This window comes from Hoplias malabaricus, chromosome 6 (genome assembly GCF_029633855.1).
Source record: "Hoplias malabaricus isolate fHopMal1 chromosome 6, fHopMal1.hap1, whole genome shotgun sequence".
Taxonomy (NCBI): Eukaryota; Metazoa; Chordata; class Actinopteri; order Characiformes; family Erythrinidae; genus Hoplias; species Hoplias malabaricus.
In genome coordinates this window covers 2,203,062-2,218,493 of record NC_089805.1, presented here as the reverse complement: position 1 = coordinate 2,218,493, position 15,432 = coordinate 2,203,062, and the positions used below count along the sequence as shown (strand labels likewise).

Sequence of the window (15,432 nt, the reverse complement as noted above, 5' to 3'; positions counted from 1 at the left end):
CTACACACTTAACAGTTTGTTTTTTGGGTTTTTTTTTTTTTTGTTTCCATGAGAACTAGGATGTGCATGTGTTCCAGTATGAAAGGTTTTATCATTTATATAGTTTCACCAAAATACTCTAGTGCAGAACAGGTTGTACATTTTAGCAATGTTTCAAATGACCAGAATGCTAGTACAAAGAATATTTGCTTTGATTAAATAAATCGATAAGACACAGATGTGTTGATGTGCCTTCTGATGGGGATGTTTGTATTTGCCTCTGACAGAGGACCCTGCTGATATCAATAAAGTCTTGCTTTGGAAATATGAGTGTGAAATGATATTATTTTGAAGGGTAACACTTTCTGCCACCTTTCTCCACCATTACAGTAAATTCATCTCTATATTTTTATGGAGGGGTGTTTAGAACATTTTAGAAAAACTGGATTGCATTTGGCCCCAAGTGCCTTAATTATAACACAGATGTTGGATGACATGTTTTTGATTTATAATACCACTCCAACTCATGCCAAAGGCATTGGCTGGAGCTCTATCATTCCAGAAAACTGTTCCTCTTTTCCATAACTTAGTGCTGCTGTCCTTATACTTCTCTAATTGACATGTGCTTGTTTAATGAGGTGAACGACAGGGTTGCCATAGTGTTTATTATAATTGTTTTTAAATCAGTCGTTAATAATAATAAGGTGTTAACGTTTTTTTTTTTCTAACACTGATTTTACCAGGGGCGGCACGATGGCGCAGCAGGTAGTGTCACAGTCACACAGCTCCAGGGACCTGGAGGTTGTGTGTTCGATTGCCGCTCCAGGTGACTGTCTGTGAGGAGTGTGGCGTGTTCTCTCTGTGTCTGCGTGGGTTTCCTCCGGGTGACTGTCTGTGAGGAGTGACGTGTGTTCTCCCTGTGTCCGTGTGGGTTTCCTCTGGGTGACTGTGAGGAGTGTGGTGTGTTCTCTCTGTCTGTGTGGGTTTCCTCCGGGTGACTGTCTGTGAGGAGTGTGGTGTGTTCTCCCTGTGTCTGCGTGGGTTTCCTCCGGGTGACTGTCTGTGAGGAGTGAGGTGTGTTCTCCCTGTGTCTGCGTGGGTTTCCTCCGGGTGACTGTCTGTGAGGAGTGTGGTGTGTTCTCCCTGTGTCTGCGTGGTTTTCCTCCGGGTGACTGTCTGTGAGGGGTATAGTGTGTTCTCCCTGTGTCTGCGTGGGTTTCCTCCGGGTGACTGTCTGTGAGGGGTATAGTGTGTTCTCTCTGTCTGTGTGGGTTTCCTCCGGGTGACTGTCTGTGAGGGGTATAGTGTGTTCTCCCTGTGTCTGCGTGGGTTTCCTCCGGGTGCTCTGGTTTCCTCCCACAGCCCAAAAACTAAAAGTTACTAGGTTGATTGGTGACTCAAAAGTGTCCATAGGAGTGTGTGAGTGAGTCAATGTGTGTGTGTGTGTGTGTGTGTGTGTGTGTGTGTGTGTGTGTGTCTGTGTTGCCCTGTGAAGGACTGGCGCCCCCTCCAGGGTGTATTCCCGCCTTGCGCCCAATGTTTCCAGGTAGGCTCTGGACCCACCTCGACCCTGAACTGGATAAGGGTTACAGATAATGAGTGAATGAATGAATGATTTTACCAGTCCAATTAGAGAATTTTTATTTTTTATTTATTAGGATTTTGTTATAACTGCTTTTGGCAAATCTTTTGAGGCTTAAGCCACATAAACCACCCCCTCGTTCCTCCCCTGAAGGTGATGTTAATGATATTAAAGTGCTGATATTTCTTGGTTTTCTAAAGCTCATTTATAAGAATATATTTCACGCTAATATTTTATTTATTTATTTATTTATTAACCCCTAAATCTCACGGTTTTTTTGTGTGTACAGGTAGTTTTGGAGATTTAGGGGTTTTGTTGTATGCTTGTTTCATTTTCACAAAATATATAACTCGTGGTATACAGGTTTTTGAACATTAAGAGTTGTAAATGTTTTTATAAAACAAAGTTTGCTTTGGAACCGTGTGAGGTGACGGTGACGCAACTCCTACAAAACAAAGCGGCGTCTACACTACCGAGTATGAATATTCATATGACCCTTACCTACCCTCGTTGCATATACATGAGCCCCGCCGTTCACAGACAGTTGTGTGGGAGGAGGCATCGGCCGGGGGCGAGCACACGGCTCTGCTCTGCCCATCGACGTACTATCAGACCACGGCGCAGAGAGCCCTGTGATTGGTCGACGTCGCCTGGTCTCACTAATGTAACGGGAGCGGCTAATCCAATCAGGAGTCAGAGGGCGGAGCGAATGACGTCAGCGTCGGGAACAAGATGGCTCCGTTTGTTTTGTGAAGCAGGATCTCTCTCAGTTCAGCTCTGAGATGAGGCTTCAGACAGTTTGGGGCATTTTGGGGTGTTTTCGGAGTCGTTTTTAATATTAAGACGCACCTCACACGCACACCCAGACAGACAGGCTCCGTTTTCACTGCTGGGTTTCCCCCGGACTGACGGCGGAAACGGGAAGGTTGAAAATATGGACGGCAGCGAGTACCTGTCAGCAATGGAGAATATGGATCCTACTCTGTCTGAACTGGGGGACGAGTTCACCCTCGGGGATATCGATGGTAAAGTAAAAATAAAGAGATTCTGAACGGGGCGAGTCCCCCGTGTATCACCGGGGTGTAGAGAGTATGTCACTGTCCTCTGTGTACTACTGCTCCCCTAATACTCACTTATAACAACAGTTGTTTCTCGGTAACATAGTAGTAGGGTTGTATTTAACGAACAGGGCCCTATATTGAACATAAAATTGCTTATGCTCCTGTGCAGTGCTCTTCATAGAGTGGTGGCTTGTGCTCGTTTAAGATGCACTGCCTCTACTCTCACAGTTCAGTAAACTGTTTATCTCATAGTGGTAGTGGTGGCAGTAGAAGGACGTAGAGTTATAGCTGTATTACATGGGTATGTGTGTGTGGCAGGGGGTGTAGCAGTTGTAGAGCTTTTAAACACAAAGCAAGCAGAACAGTGTGTTTTGTGAATGGATGATGGTTATGATACATAGCATTCAGTCAGTACCGGACTCTACAGGCCTTTGACAAACCCCACATACAAACAAGTGCATTTCAAACAGACCAGATGTGGGGTTTTAAAAGATGACACGGGTTTGACAGGGTCTGGGTTGGGAGAGATGGTTGCGTCTGGGATGTTCAAGGTGAGATTTGTTTTATCAGTTGACAGATGCATCCAAAGCCATGCAGTAGGGTGACATATTTTGGGTCTAGTACATGTGCATTGTATGTTACATGTGTGTTACATGTGTGTTATGTAAGACCTGTAGATGGACGTGAAGCTCTAGTGTTTTATAGTTAACCATCTGTCATTAACTTGCACTGGGCTGACTTAGTTAAAAAGGCAATGGCAAGTGTTACTTATTTTCCAAAATGTCTGACTAATTCAAAGATTAAGCTGTAAGTGGTCGTTCAGAGTGGAGATGCTTCATTCTGTAGAAACTGTCTTTATATGAAGTGTACACTTGAATCAAGTGTTCTTATTTTAAACAGTGCACAATTTGACTCTTATTTATATCTCAGATGTTGAGTTGTGCAGATAAATTGCAAAATAATAATAACATCACTATCAATTACTGTATAAGATCATTATAAATGCACTTTATTTGGTCGTGTTTAACCCTCATTCTGATCACTCTTAGGTTTGTTTGCTTTGGTTTATATCACTGATGAGATTTCAGTTTGGTAGAAACACTTGTAATAGCACCTCACACTATCTACGTAAATCAGTAGTTTAAAGGAACACTAGGCAGTGGTATTGACTTGTAATAGGTAGAGTAGAGCATCACTAGTAGAAGGCTCACTACTGCAGGAACTGCACTATGTATCTTTTGGAGGAGGGTTGAAAGCCTCTAACCCTGTAACCCTCGACTTCAGGACAGTGCAGTGCTGACAATGCTAAAATACCAAATCTTACCTAGTGTTTCTTTAACAGAAGGACAAATGTGCAATGGCCAAATTACCCCAAATGCTGTTGGTTCAGACAAGGCATGTCTGGTGTCTAAGATTCGCTCGTTTAATTAAGAACTGGACTGGAGCAGATAAGTAACAGAAGGGTATTCCTCACCATTAACATGGTGCTGTCTGCATTTCAAAACCACCACACGGAAAGGGCAATGTTATTGGCAAAATCCAGGGTCAAGGAGAACTACCACTACCCATATGTACCTATATTGGCCAATGTGAATGATTACACTGTGTGACATACACTGTTAGAAACCACACAATCAAGGCTATTTGAGATTGCTTCCTACAGTTGGAGACGAGTGTGTGATAAATTAGTCATGCAGTTAACACCTTTCTAATAGTTGGAAAAAAAGCTTCCCTTACTTGTTAGCTGTGTCAGCCTTGTGGCTTTGGTGTTGAGCTAAAAAGCTAAGTACTGACACCATCCTGGTCTATTTGTCCTTGTTTAAGACAGTGGATAAAAACTGGAAATTTGACTTCCCAGGGAACAGTTGTAAGAGTGTGTATGTCTGTGTTAGGAGTATTACTGTCTCTCTTGGTTGTAGTAAGCTTACAGAGTATTCCCCTGTAATTACTGCCTCTTGTGTTATGTAATATACACATGCAATGCTCTAGGAATTCTTAGCAAACACCCCCTCTGATTAGTTATAATATATTCATTCATTCATTATCTGTAACCCTTATCCAGTTCCGGGTCGCGGTGGGTCCAGAGCCTACCTGTAATCATTGGGTGCAAGGCGGGAATACACCCTAGAGGGGGCGCCAGTCCTTCACAGGGCAACACACACATTCACTTACACACTCACACCTACGGACACTTTTGAGTCACCAATCCACCTACCAGCGTGTGTTTTTGGACTGTGGGAGGAAACTGGAGCACTCAGAGGAAACCCACACAGACACAGAGAGAACACACCACACTCCTCACAGTCACCCACCCGCAGGAAACCCACGCAGACACAGAGAGAACACACCACACTCCTCACAGACTGTCACCCGGAGGAAACCCACGCAGACACAGGGAGAACACACCACACAATTTTTATAATAAAGGTTTATTGATGATATGTTTGAGATGTGGAGTTGATGTAATGTAGTAATCTAATCACCTGATGTTATCACTGGCCTCAAAGGGAAGTGTTGGAGATCTTCCGTCATGGTGATAATTTAGTCGAGCTGTTTGTCAGATATTGACTGACTGTTGCTGCTGTGCTGCAGACCTTTACGGTAGTTTTAGTAGTTGAACTCTGGCAAGAGGATTGTAAGTGACAGAAGGTGGGTCTGGTCAAAGTTGATGTAATGAGTTCAAGGCTAATTCTAATGATGCATGGACTAAACTCCACTTTGCAAGCTCTCTAGGGGTTGTGTAGTTTAAGAGTTGATTGCTTAATAGTCGCGTAGTTAAAAATAAAGATACTGTGATTTCACTGACTCTTCCTTCCCCCAGAAATTTCCAGAATGTCTGGCTATAATTTACTGTCCTCACCACTAAAATAAGGGGACAACCAATAGAGGCATTGTATATTGGATGATGTTTGCTGTCCGTGAAGAAAAATGTAAATTTTTACTGTTCATAGGAGAGGGAGAGAGAGAGAGAGAGAACGAGAGAACACCAAACAAATACTATGTATAATAAAAATTAAGTGGCCAAATTAGTGGAGTAGCTCTTTTGCTTCATATTTTCTCAACTGATGTCCTCAAATGACTCAAATAAACAAGTACAGTGTTCCCAGTGTGTTATTTCCCCATTTACTGCTTAGAATTTTAGGGATGGTTTCCCAGATAGAGATTACACTTAGTCCTGGAATGAGAGTGGGAGAGTTGGAGCGAGTGAGTGTCATTTCTCTTTTAGTCCTCATGACCTCACACACCAACCAGCTTACAGGACAAAAGCAGCATTTAACACTGAAACTGTTATGACCCAGGGAGATGTCATCGGTTTCTGTTTCCTTATTTACTCAGTTAGTTCAGCCTTAAGTTAGCTTTGGCTTGTTACTGATTTTCTATTAGTGGGAGCCAATGATTTCCTTTAAAGATTGGACAGATTATATCTTTTTTGAAAAGGTAACTTAATTTGTAGATATTAGGCATTCATTTATTCATTATCTGTAACCCTTATCCAGTTCAGGGTCGCGGTGGGTCCAGAGCCTACCTGGAATCATTGGGCGCAAGGCAGGTATTAGGCATACAACAATATTTTTTGTGTGTGTGTTATGTATAATTGTAATTGAAATTTCAAATATTCTCCTGCTCTTTTGTCATTGTATGGTAATGGTTGCTTATTATTAAAGACTAAGCACCACTTAATGGACCTCCATGAATATTTCTCATTATTTTAGTTACTGACAGATGTATAAGTATGAATTAAAATGAAAATAGCAGCTTAATTTGCTTTAAAACTGACAATTTTATTAAATTGACGGAAAAACCCGAGCTCTCTACGGAAATTCTTGAACGCAGCCGTGACGTCACTGGTGGACAACAGCTGAACAACGCCGCGGTAAAACACCGTTATGACCGACTGTTATGACAGTATCTAGCTAAATAACCAACATTATTCATGACAATAGCCTAGCAATAAGCTAAACTCAAATGTAGAGGTACCGTTATTCTTGTAAATGTGATCTTGTAAAAGTCGAACTCGAATTCATCCGACACTATAAACCTCCGTAATGCGGCTACGTAGCCGAGTATAATCTGAACCACCGAGTTTAGCGAGTCAAGCTAACGTTAACTAACACCAACTAAAACAGGCGAAGTGAGTGTCCTTACCCTGTTTACCTCCATGTTACAGAGGCTCTTGAACACCTTTCGTTGGTGTCCTTACATGCCCATATTGTTGGAAAAGCGCCAGTGAAATGAGCTACAGATAACGGAGTGAGCGGATGGTCCTTTCCAAAGTGCCCGTTTAAAGTGGACAAATTTAGTTAGAGTTAGTTACTCCACAGAAATGAATGTTATGTTTGTCTTTAATGCTAATCCATGTGATTGAAGTCTGTAGTGTATAGTTTCTTTAGTTTATAAATGTTTTAACAATTTGTTTTTAATAATATATTTATATATTATTATTTTACATATTCAGGGTCAATATATGCATATAATTCAATAATTATTACAATACTAATAGATTACTAGGTTAAATTAAACATTAAACATTTTATTTAATAAAACCTAGAAAATAAAATCACAAAAGTACTGTCCAGAATGCTTTGTGTTTTTAAATATAGCAATCAAATTTTAGACAGAGAAACTAGGATAATTATCATATCCTATGGCTTCTTCTCATCTACACACTCACCTGTACATGACCTTGGACTCAGTGGTAGTGTGTTGAACTCAAGGCCGTTTTGTCTCTTGCTGTCCGTCCTCTAATATAATGTGGGACAGAGGGCAGAAAACTCTTAGGTGAACTTTAGCTCTTCTCTTTCAAGGCCAGTGGTTTATTTTGACATTTTGGTCGGTCAAATAATTAATAAAGATAGTAAAAGAGTAATTTCACAATGGATAGATATTGTACATAAATATACTTATCTGTAATTAATTATCTATACATCAAAAAAAAAAAAAGGGATTTTACCATTTGCGAGCTGAAAAAAATTTAAATCTTCTGTTTTATTTAGTGCAGAATGATTTTTGTTTATCCTATCACACTGCAGATTTCCTAGCACTAGTATAACCTTCTAATAGGATTTACCTATGGCTTTGTAATTGGTTAGATATACAGTGGAACCTTTACGAACTTTCCAAGATACGAACCGGGCATTTGAATATTTTTTGCCTCCACCAACGAACCACGACTCTAGAAACGAACCCGAGTCTCCTCCGAGCCGGCGGCTGGAAATGGCCACTGACCCCAATAGGCGAGTCTCCCAGCGCCCCCAGACTGGAGTGAGCTTTTAAGATTAGCACATTGTAGCTTTAGCAATTTAGCATTAGTGTAAATAGCAGACATCGAAATTAGTGCTAAGTTAAGCCGTATCTACGCTTCGTCTCCCCACATTCACCACCTACTCTCCGTTATTCCACCCCCCCCCACCTCCCGTCATACAGCCAGTGCCTGTGTTACTCCTCCAGCCAGTCGTCACGTCTTCAAGGTAGCGATGTGTAACCACTTACAACTTTATTATTTCTTTTTTATTACTGTTTCCACTGTATTTCTCTTTTATTTTTAGTAACGCTACATGTATTTTTTTTTTACTAATTTGAGAGTTTTGTAAACATTTATCAGTGCAAAAAGGGTGACTTTCGGGGTGGGGGCTTATTTTAAATGGCGAAAATGACTCAAGAAACTAACTTTTCCACTTACGAACCGGGTCACGGAATGGATCAAGATCGTAGGTAGAGGTTCCACTGTATTCTTTCATTGCTTGTTAGCAACATTAGCCACATCTACTCTCAAACCAAAGAAGCCAACTGTAGACACAAAAAAATGTCTACTTTGCTCTACATTTCACAGAAAGCTAAAAGTGAAAAGCGTAATATTTTTCAAGCTATTCTTTTAGCCTTGTCCATTATGAACCCCATTATCACAACAGTCTAAATGCAATACGATGGTAATAGCAGCATTGGGTGTGTCTACATATTTCAAATTATTTGCAACTGTGGTCACTCTTCCAATTCATATACCATCAGAACCTGGTAAAAACCGCACCAAGCTGCTGATTACGGTAGAGAAATGTTTATGAACTGAACCTAGGTGTAGAAAATGAGCTCAGTGGGGAAAAGAGAAAAACGGATGCTGCACAAACAGAACCTGACATTTTATCTCCAAAGAATGTGGTCCTGTTAAACATGCCGTGGGCCACTGTGACTCTAATCGGTGCATGTGCATTTGTTTGCATGAACTGAAACAGGTTTCAGTGTTTGGTTAATGATTCAGCACGAACCTATAGCCAGTCCTTTTTAGTACAGTGTCTGTTTAAGAGTTCTTAAATAAATTGTTAATTTTACACAGGGCCCTGTCATAATTCTCCAGACTGTTAGAATAGCACATACAAAAATGTCTATTGTTTTTGTGGATTTTTTGCAATAAAAGATGGACAAGAATGCAAAATTTGCACTAATAAAAGCAAAAAAATATATTAGAAACTTAACGATTGCATTTTTGCTTGGCACAGGGCCAGCAGATGACACACCTAAGCACTTTTAATGTGAGCAAAGACATCTTTATTTACTTATTCATTTAAATTAGTGCATACAGATTTGTCCAACTCTTGATGTAGTGATTGTTTAAATAGATTTGTTTTTACAGATCACAGTGTGGGTGTTTACACTGGCGCTTGCTTTTGTTCTTCATCACTTCTGTGCTGGAAAAAGCAGCTTCCAGCAGCACTACAGTGCCACCCCTAGCTCTTGCATAGAAATACAGTGGAACCTCTACCTACGATCTTGATCCGTTCCGTGACCCGGTTCGTAAGTGGAAAAGTTCGTTTCTCGAGTCAGTTTTCCCCATTTAAAATAATGGAAAAGCAATTAATGCGTTCCAGCCCCCACCCCAAAAGTCACCCTTTTTGCACTGATATATGTTTACAACACTCTCAAATTAGTAAAAAAAATACATGTAGCGTTACTAAAAATAAAAGAGAAATACAGTGGAAACAGTAATAAAAAAGAAATAATAAAGTTGTAAGTGGTTACACAGCGCTACCTTGAAGACGTGACGACTGGCTGGAGGAGTAACACAGGCACTGGCTGTATGACGGGAGGTGGGGGGGAGGGGGGGGGGGAATAACGGAGAGTAGGCGGTGAATGTGGGGAGACGAAGCGTAGATACGGCTTAACTTAGCACGAATTTCAGTGTCTGCTATTTACACTAATGCTAAATTGCTAAAGCTACAATGTGCTAATCTTAAAAGCTCACTCAAGTCTGGGGGCGCTGGGAGACTCGCCTATTGGGGTCAGTGGCCATTTCCAGCCGCCGGCTCGGGTTTGTTTCTAGAGTCATGGTTCGTTGGTGGAGGCAAAAAATATTCAAATGCCCAATTCATATCTTGGAAAGTTTGTTAGTAGAGGTTCCACTGTATGCGGTCGCCAGGAATAGTGACCCAAGAACTATGGACATGAAGCAATGCGGACAGTCCCACGCTCTGAGCGTTCACACATCTCCGTGAACTATGAATCAGCCCTAGAACTTCAGTTCAAACTTCAAAACAATGTGATGACAGTGTGGTTTTTTTAATTGTAATATCGGCAAACTAGAATTAACCCACACTTTTTTTTTCTTCTTTCTTTCCAGAAATGTTGCAGTTTGTGAGTAACCAGGCTGATTTTCCCGACCTGTTTGAGGACCAGGTTGGGTCAGTGCCCCTGCAGGTTGGGGTGGGAGCTCCTATTCGCTCTGTAGCTCAGCCACACCCTGCTGGGATCCAGAATAACCCAGTGACCCTTGCGCCTGCCACCCCCACACCTGTTATGCCGGTCACCCCACCACACACACCTGTACAGACCGTCTCAGCGAATCAAACCCGCACACCGCCAGTGCTTCAGCCCAGACCACAGCCACAGCAGCACATACAGGTAAAGACCCACAGCGATGGATACAGTTTCCCCTCAGTAATGTGTACCTTGTACAAGCTGGGGTTAATGTGCAGAATTTACATAAGATTACTGATTGGGTGTGTGTAATCGGATACTATTATTTAATTTAACAGATTATTTAATGGATAGAATCAGACTACTCTGTTGTGATTGAGGTGTATACATGGAACTTTTCTATTCTTATTGAGCTATTAGATTATTTATGGATGATAAGGCTGCACATAAACATGGCCAGTGAGTGTGTGTATAGAATCTGTTGGGGTTAAATTCAGCAGTAATTTAGTAGTATTTATCAGCTAAGATTTCATGTTTATGATAAACGTACAGTGAAGTTGCTGCTATAATAAGTCTGTGTTGTCGCTTCATAGTTGGCTGCTGCTCCAATGCCTCTGCAGACGCAAACTGTGACGGTGCAGTCGTCAAGTTTTCCTGTACAGACGCTGGCCGTGCAGGCAAACACTCAGACGCTCCCAGTGCAGACGCAGGCGCAGACAGTGATGATCGCACCCACAGCAACACAGTCTCGGTTTATACAAAACCCGGTCATCTGCCACCAAACTCCCAACACTGGCTTTCAGGGTGAGACAGAACTACACATTTTATTCCATATGAGAAAGTATGACCTGTACCTCTGAAGTCACAGAAGAGCTACTGATTGAATTGTTTTGATATTTTTCAGTTGACTTTAAAACCTGTAAAAACAGAGAACCTTTGCCATTTCAAGTCTTTCTGAAAATACAAAATTATATTTTTGTAACCTCAATTCTTCTTTTTAGCTGTGACGTGTGCTATTTATAAAATTATTTAATCTCTCGCCTTTAGTCCTCCAACCACAGATGCAGAGCATTGTGACATCATCGCAGGTCCAGCCAATGACCATCCAGCACCAGCGTTTGTTAACACCTGCTGGTCAGACGATCCAAACACTGTCCACAGCGCCTACTACTGTTCACACCATGTCACCACAGATGCAACAAGTGCAGCAAGTGCCTGTGAGTAAACACACCACCAAAGCTTTACAATATCTGAGGCTCGCTTACCACTTACTAATGTAGTCATATTAATGTCAAATTATAACCTTATTTATGAATAAGTATTTTTAAATTTCCATTTTTCAGTGGGGGAGGGGACCATTTATAAAAACGATCATTTTAACGAAATTTATGAGGTATAGCACTAAAATAATGCAGCACAGCATTTGTAAATATATTTGTTGTATAATTACACTATAATTTGAAGATTTCAGTGTGAGTGTTTTTACCTGTAATATAGCCATTTATTAGAACAAACCCCAAAATAATTTACAAAATATAAATTAAAAACCAAATGCAGTGATGTTAAAATCATATGAACCCTATATTGAATTAAAAGTACATTTTAAATTGTTGAAAAACCGCATTTTGAGTTTAATGCCAAGGGCATATTTCCACTGCATTGCATTAACTCTTCCTTTAACACCACTCTGTAAGCGTTTGGGAACGCCACGTTCACAGCCTGTCCGTGTTGGTTATGGGCCGTGTGCTGTGCATTTACAGATTTCACTGGATTCTCTTAATTTTATAAGGCTGGTATGTTTTATAGATAAAGAAATCTTAAAGTTATTTACTATATTACATTGAGAAACATGATTGTTGTATTATTTGCTCGTGTGGTCTTTCACAGAATGTTGAACACTTACCCATCTTTACTTCTGAAACTCAGCATCTCTGAGATAAAATCCCGTCATGTCACTGACCTGTTGTCCGTTAACTTTTGGAATGTTTAGTGTAAATTGAGTCGAATGAATGTTTCTATCCTGTCAGAGTTTTCAAACATGATTCTCTAGGAATCAAAAATACAGGCTTCATTAAAGTCATCATAAATTAGGCTTGAAGCTGACAAATCGAAGCTGTAAACATTTAATGTTGTTTCTCCCGCTCTTTCACAGTTGTTAGTGCATCAACCGCAGATCTTAAAGACAGACTCACTGGTTCTGACCACCCTTAAACATGATGGAACCCAGGTTCTCTCCACCATGCAGAATCCAGCTGGAATCACCACACTCACCACACCACTGCAGACTGCACTACAAGTTCCAGTAAGTACACACACACACACACACTTTCTCAATTTCTTTCTCGAGTGTTTGCACAAAACCGGGTCTAAAACGTGTGTACGTAACGTCACACATAAAGCAAGGTTTGACATAAGACTTTGCGGAGAGAGCGCACATTGGTGACATCATGTGGTAAAAAAGAGAATTGCAAGTGAACGTGCAAACTATCCTCACACTGTCTCTAAAGCATAAAGAATTAAGAAAGATTAACACTCCCTTTTTTAAAATAACAAAATGTGGAATATATAAAAACGTACTACTTTACAGTATATTTATCGTCTAGCTTGTTTTATTTCACTCTTTTATTCAGATTTTATCTATTTTGTTTTATCTCACTGTAATACATTCATTAGCTATTATTCAAGGGCTTTTTAAACTGTCATGATTATTATTTTTATTATTATTGTTGTAATAAGGCAACAGCATGTTTTCAGAGATCATTTTGCGAACGATGACTGGTTAATGATCCGATTTAACACTGTTTCCTGCTGCAGACACATGTTGTCATTCAACTAACTTGTGTTTGTTTGTAACGCCACGACTGATGCCACCAAACAACACATTTTACCTCACATTGACCTCTGAAACAATAACTTCTACCAAAGCGTCTCATATTTGTATTTTGGTGTCTCCAGTGTCTCCACTATGTCACGTGAAAATAAATGGAGAAGCCCTTAGTTAAATATTCACAAGATTATATGCATTGACTGGAGGTGCATTGTAGTGCTCTGGCCACAAGGTTTGGAAACGTCTGTAATTAACACTGGTAAAATGTACGATGACCTTGGGCATGAGAGAAGCTATTTAATAGTGTCCTGATTCATTTTGCACTGAATTCACAAATGCATCTCGCTCTCTTTCTCTCTCTCAGACTCTGGTGGGCAGTAATATTCTGACCACTGTTCCAGTTGTCATGGGTGGTAATGACAAACTCCCAATCAAACAACTCCAGACAGGCCCCACACACAGTGGGGGTATGACAAGGGCTGTGGTGGAACAGAGCACTGCAGTTGCCACGGCAGCCGGCGGTGTGGTGAAGGAGGGTGAACGGAGGACAACCCATAATATTATCGAGAAGCGATACCGCTCGTCCATAAATGACAAAATCCTTGAGCTCCGTGATCTGGTCATGGGCAGTGATGCTAAGGTACAGCCTCCTGCTGCATTCTGGGAAGTGCAGTTTTTGTCATTTTTCTAATGACTCTCAAATCTCAAAACACGTTAATATTTATGGTTGATTGGGAGGCTGAGACTAATGTTGTGAAGTGTGTGTGTGACAGATGCACAAGTCAGGTGTGCTGCGTAAGGCGATAGATTACATTAAGTACCTGCAGCAAGTGAATCATAAACTGAGACAAGAGAACCTGACACTCAAGATGGCCAGCCAAAAACACAGTGAGTATCTGCAAGCACACGTGTGTATGATAAATTTGTCTTTGTGAGATACGCTTGAATTGAGGAAAGACGATCATTTTGTCAGAAATCTTGTCATACACATGTTTGGCTCAGGCCTCATCTACACGTATCTGGATGTTAGTGAAAAGAGAGATTTCAGAATTATTTTAAATACATAGTGAATTTGAACAATATAAATGCAGGTCGTAATGCAGTGTTTCTCTCTGTGTAGAGGTGATATGTGTGTCAGATGATGTGGAAATGAAGCCAGACGTGTGTGTGATGACCCCTCCACCTTCAGACTCTGGCTCCAGTTCTCCTCCACAGTTCTCTCCTTTCTGTCTGGACTCAGAGCCAGGCAGTCCACTGCTTGAACATGAGCAGGTACACACAAACACAGCCAAACATTAGAACCTGGAGGTTTACTTCTGCATACAGATAGCAGTAAGGGGTTATAGATCTTTGAAGGGAAATTATGGGAAGAGTAAGTAAATACGCTCCTTTCCAATGTGCTTTATTGCGTGAGGTCATTTTAATGTCCACAGATACGATACAGTAAAAGTTAACTTCTAACCACTCCCTCTATTGTTTACAGGTGAAGAGTGAGCCAGCGTCTCCGTCCTCCTCTGTGGGTGTAATGGACCGCTCCAGAGTCCTTCTATGTGCTTTAACCTTTCTCTGTCTCTCACTGAACCCCTTGCCATCTTTGCTGGGCTCTGATGATAACAACGCCCGGTCATGGCCTGGAGGAGAAGGACACGGTTCCTCCAGATCCCTTGTTTGGCTGCCTGCACAGACACAGAGCTTTGGTGAGGTTTTCACACACACTACGCACACACACATGCTCAGTATATTCACATAGAGGACATCGATATCTACATTCATACACACATACAGGTCATATATGTGTAAATAATGATTATTATCCTGAACAATTCTGAATGACATAGTACTTCTATGAACTCCTCATACAGATGGTCTTATTTAGTCAATGCTAACATTTAATATCTCTCTCTCTCTTTGTAGCGGCCTGGCTGTGGTGTGTATTGCCGTGGCTAACAGTTTGGGTGCTCAGTGGTGTTGGAGTGGTATGGGGGTGCGTGAGGATTTTGTATTTGTGGGAGCCAGTAACACGCCTACACTCTCCAACATCAGTACTGTTCTGGAGACACCGCAAACAAGCTGACGTACAACTCTACAGGGTATACATTCATGCATGTTGCACAACAAGAACACAATCCCTGAACAGTGTAACCTTACCTTTCAAAACCTCTGTCTCATGATGCTTTTCCACTGCATGGATTTGGCTCAATAGGACTTTTAGCTGCTTGTATTTTGCTCCCATGCTAAATGGAGCTGGTGACGTTGTGAAACTCTGACTCTGTGGATCTGCAGGCTTTGAAAACCAA

General features: G+C 41.2%; 1 protein-coding gene across 1 annotated transcript in view; it reads left to right on the top strand.

The window, feature by feature from the left end:
- The first annotated feature begins 2,290 nt into the window (after window positions 1–2,290).
- The window catches only part of srebf2 (sterol regulatory element binding transcription factor 2), a 23,904-nt gene continuing 10,762 nt past the window's right edge, over window positions 2,291–15,432 (top strand). Inside the window, exons 1-10 of the mRNA XM_066673883.1 lie at window positions 2,291–2,586; window positions 10,232–10,512; window positions 10,902–11,112; window positions 11,356–11,525; window positions 12,461–12,610; window positions 13,500–13,775; window positions 13,909–14,023; window positions 14,256–14,407; window positions 14,619–14,832; window positions 15,050–15,225. Of these exons, the coding sequence (XP_066529980.1) occupies window positions 2,496–2,586; window positions 10,232–10,512; window positions 10,902–11,112; window positions 11,356–11,525; window positions 12,461–12,610; window positions 13,500–13,775; window positions 13,909–14,023; window positions 14,256–14,407; window positions 14,619–14,832; window positions 15,050–15,225 (1,836 nt within the window). The 5' untranslated portion in view covers window positions 2,291–2,495. The remainder of the gene's footprint in view (window positions 2,587–10,231; window positions 10,513–10,901; window positions 11,113–11,355; window positions 11,526–12,460; window positions 12,611–13,499; window positions 13,776–13,908; window positions 14,024–14,255; window positions 14,408–14,618; window positions 14,833–15,049; window positions 15,226–15,432) is intronic.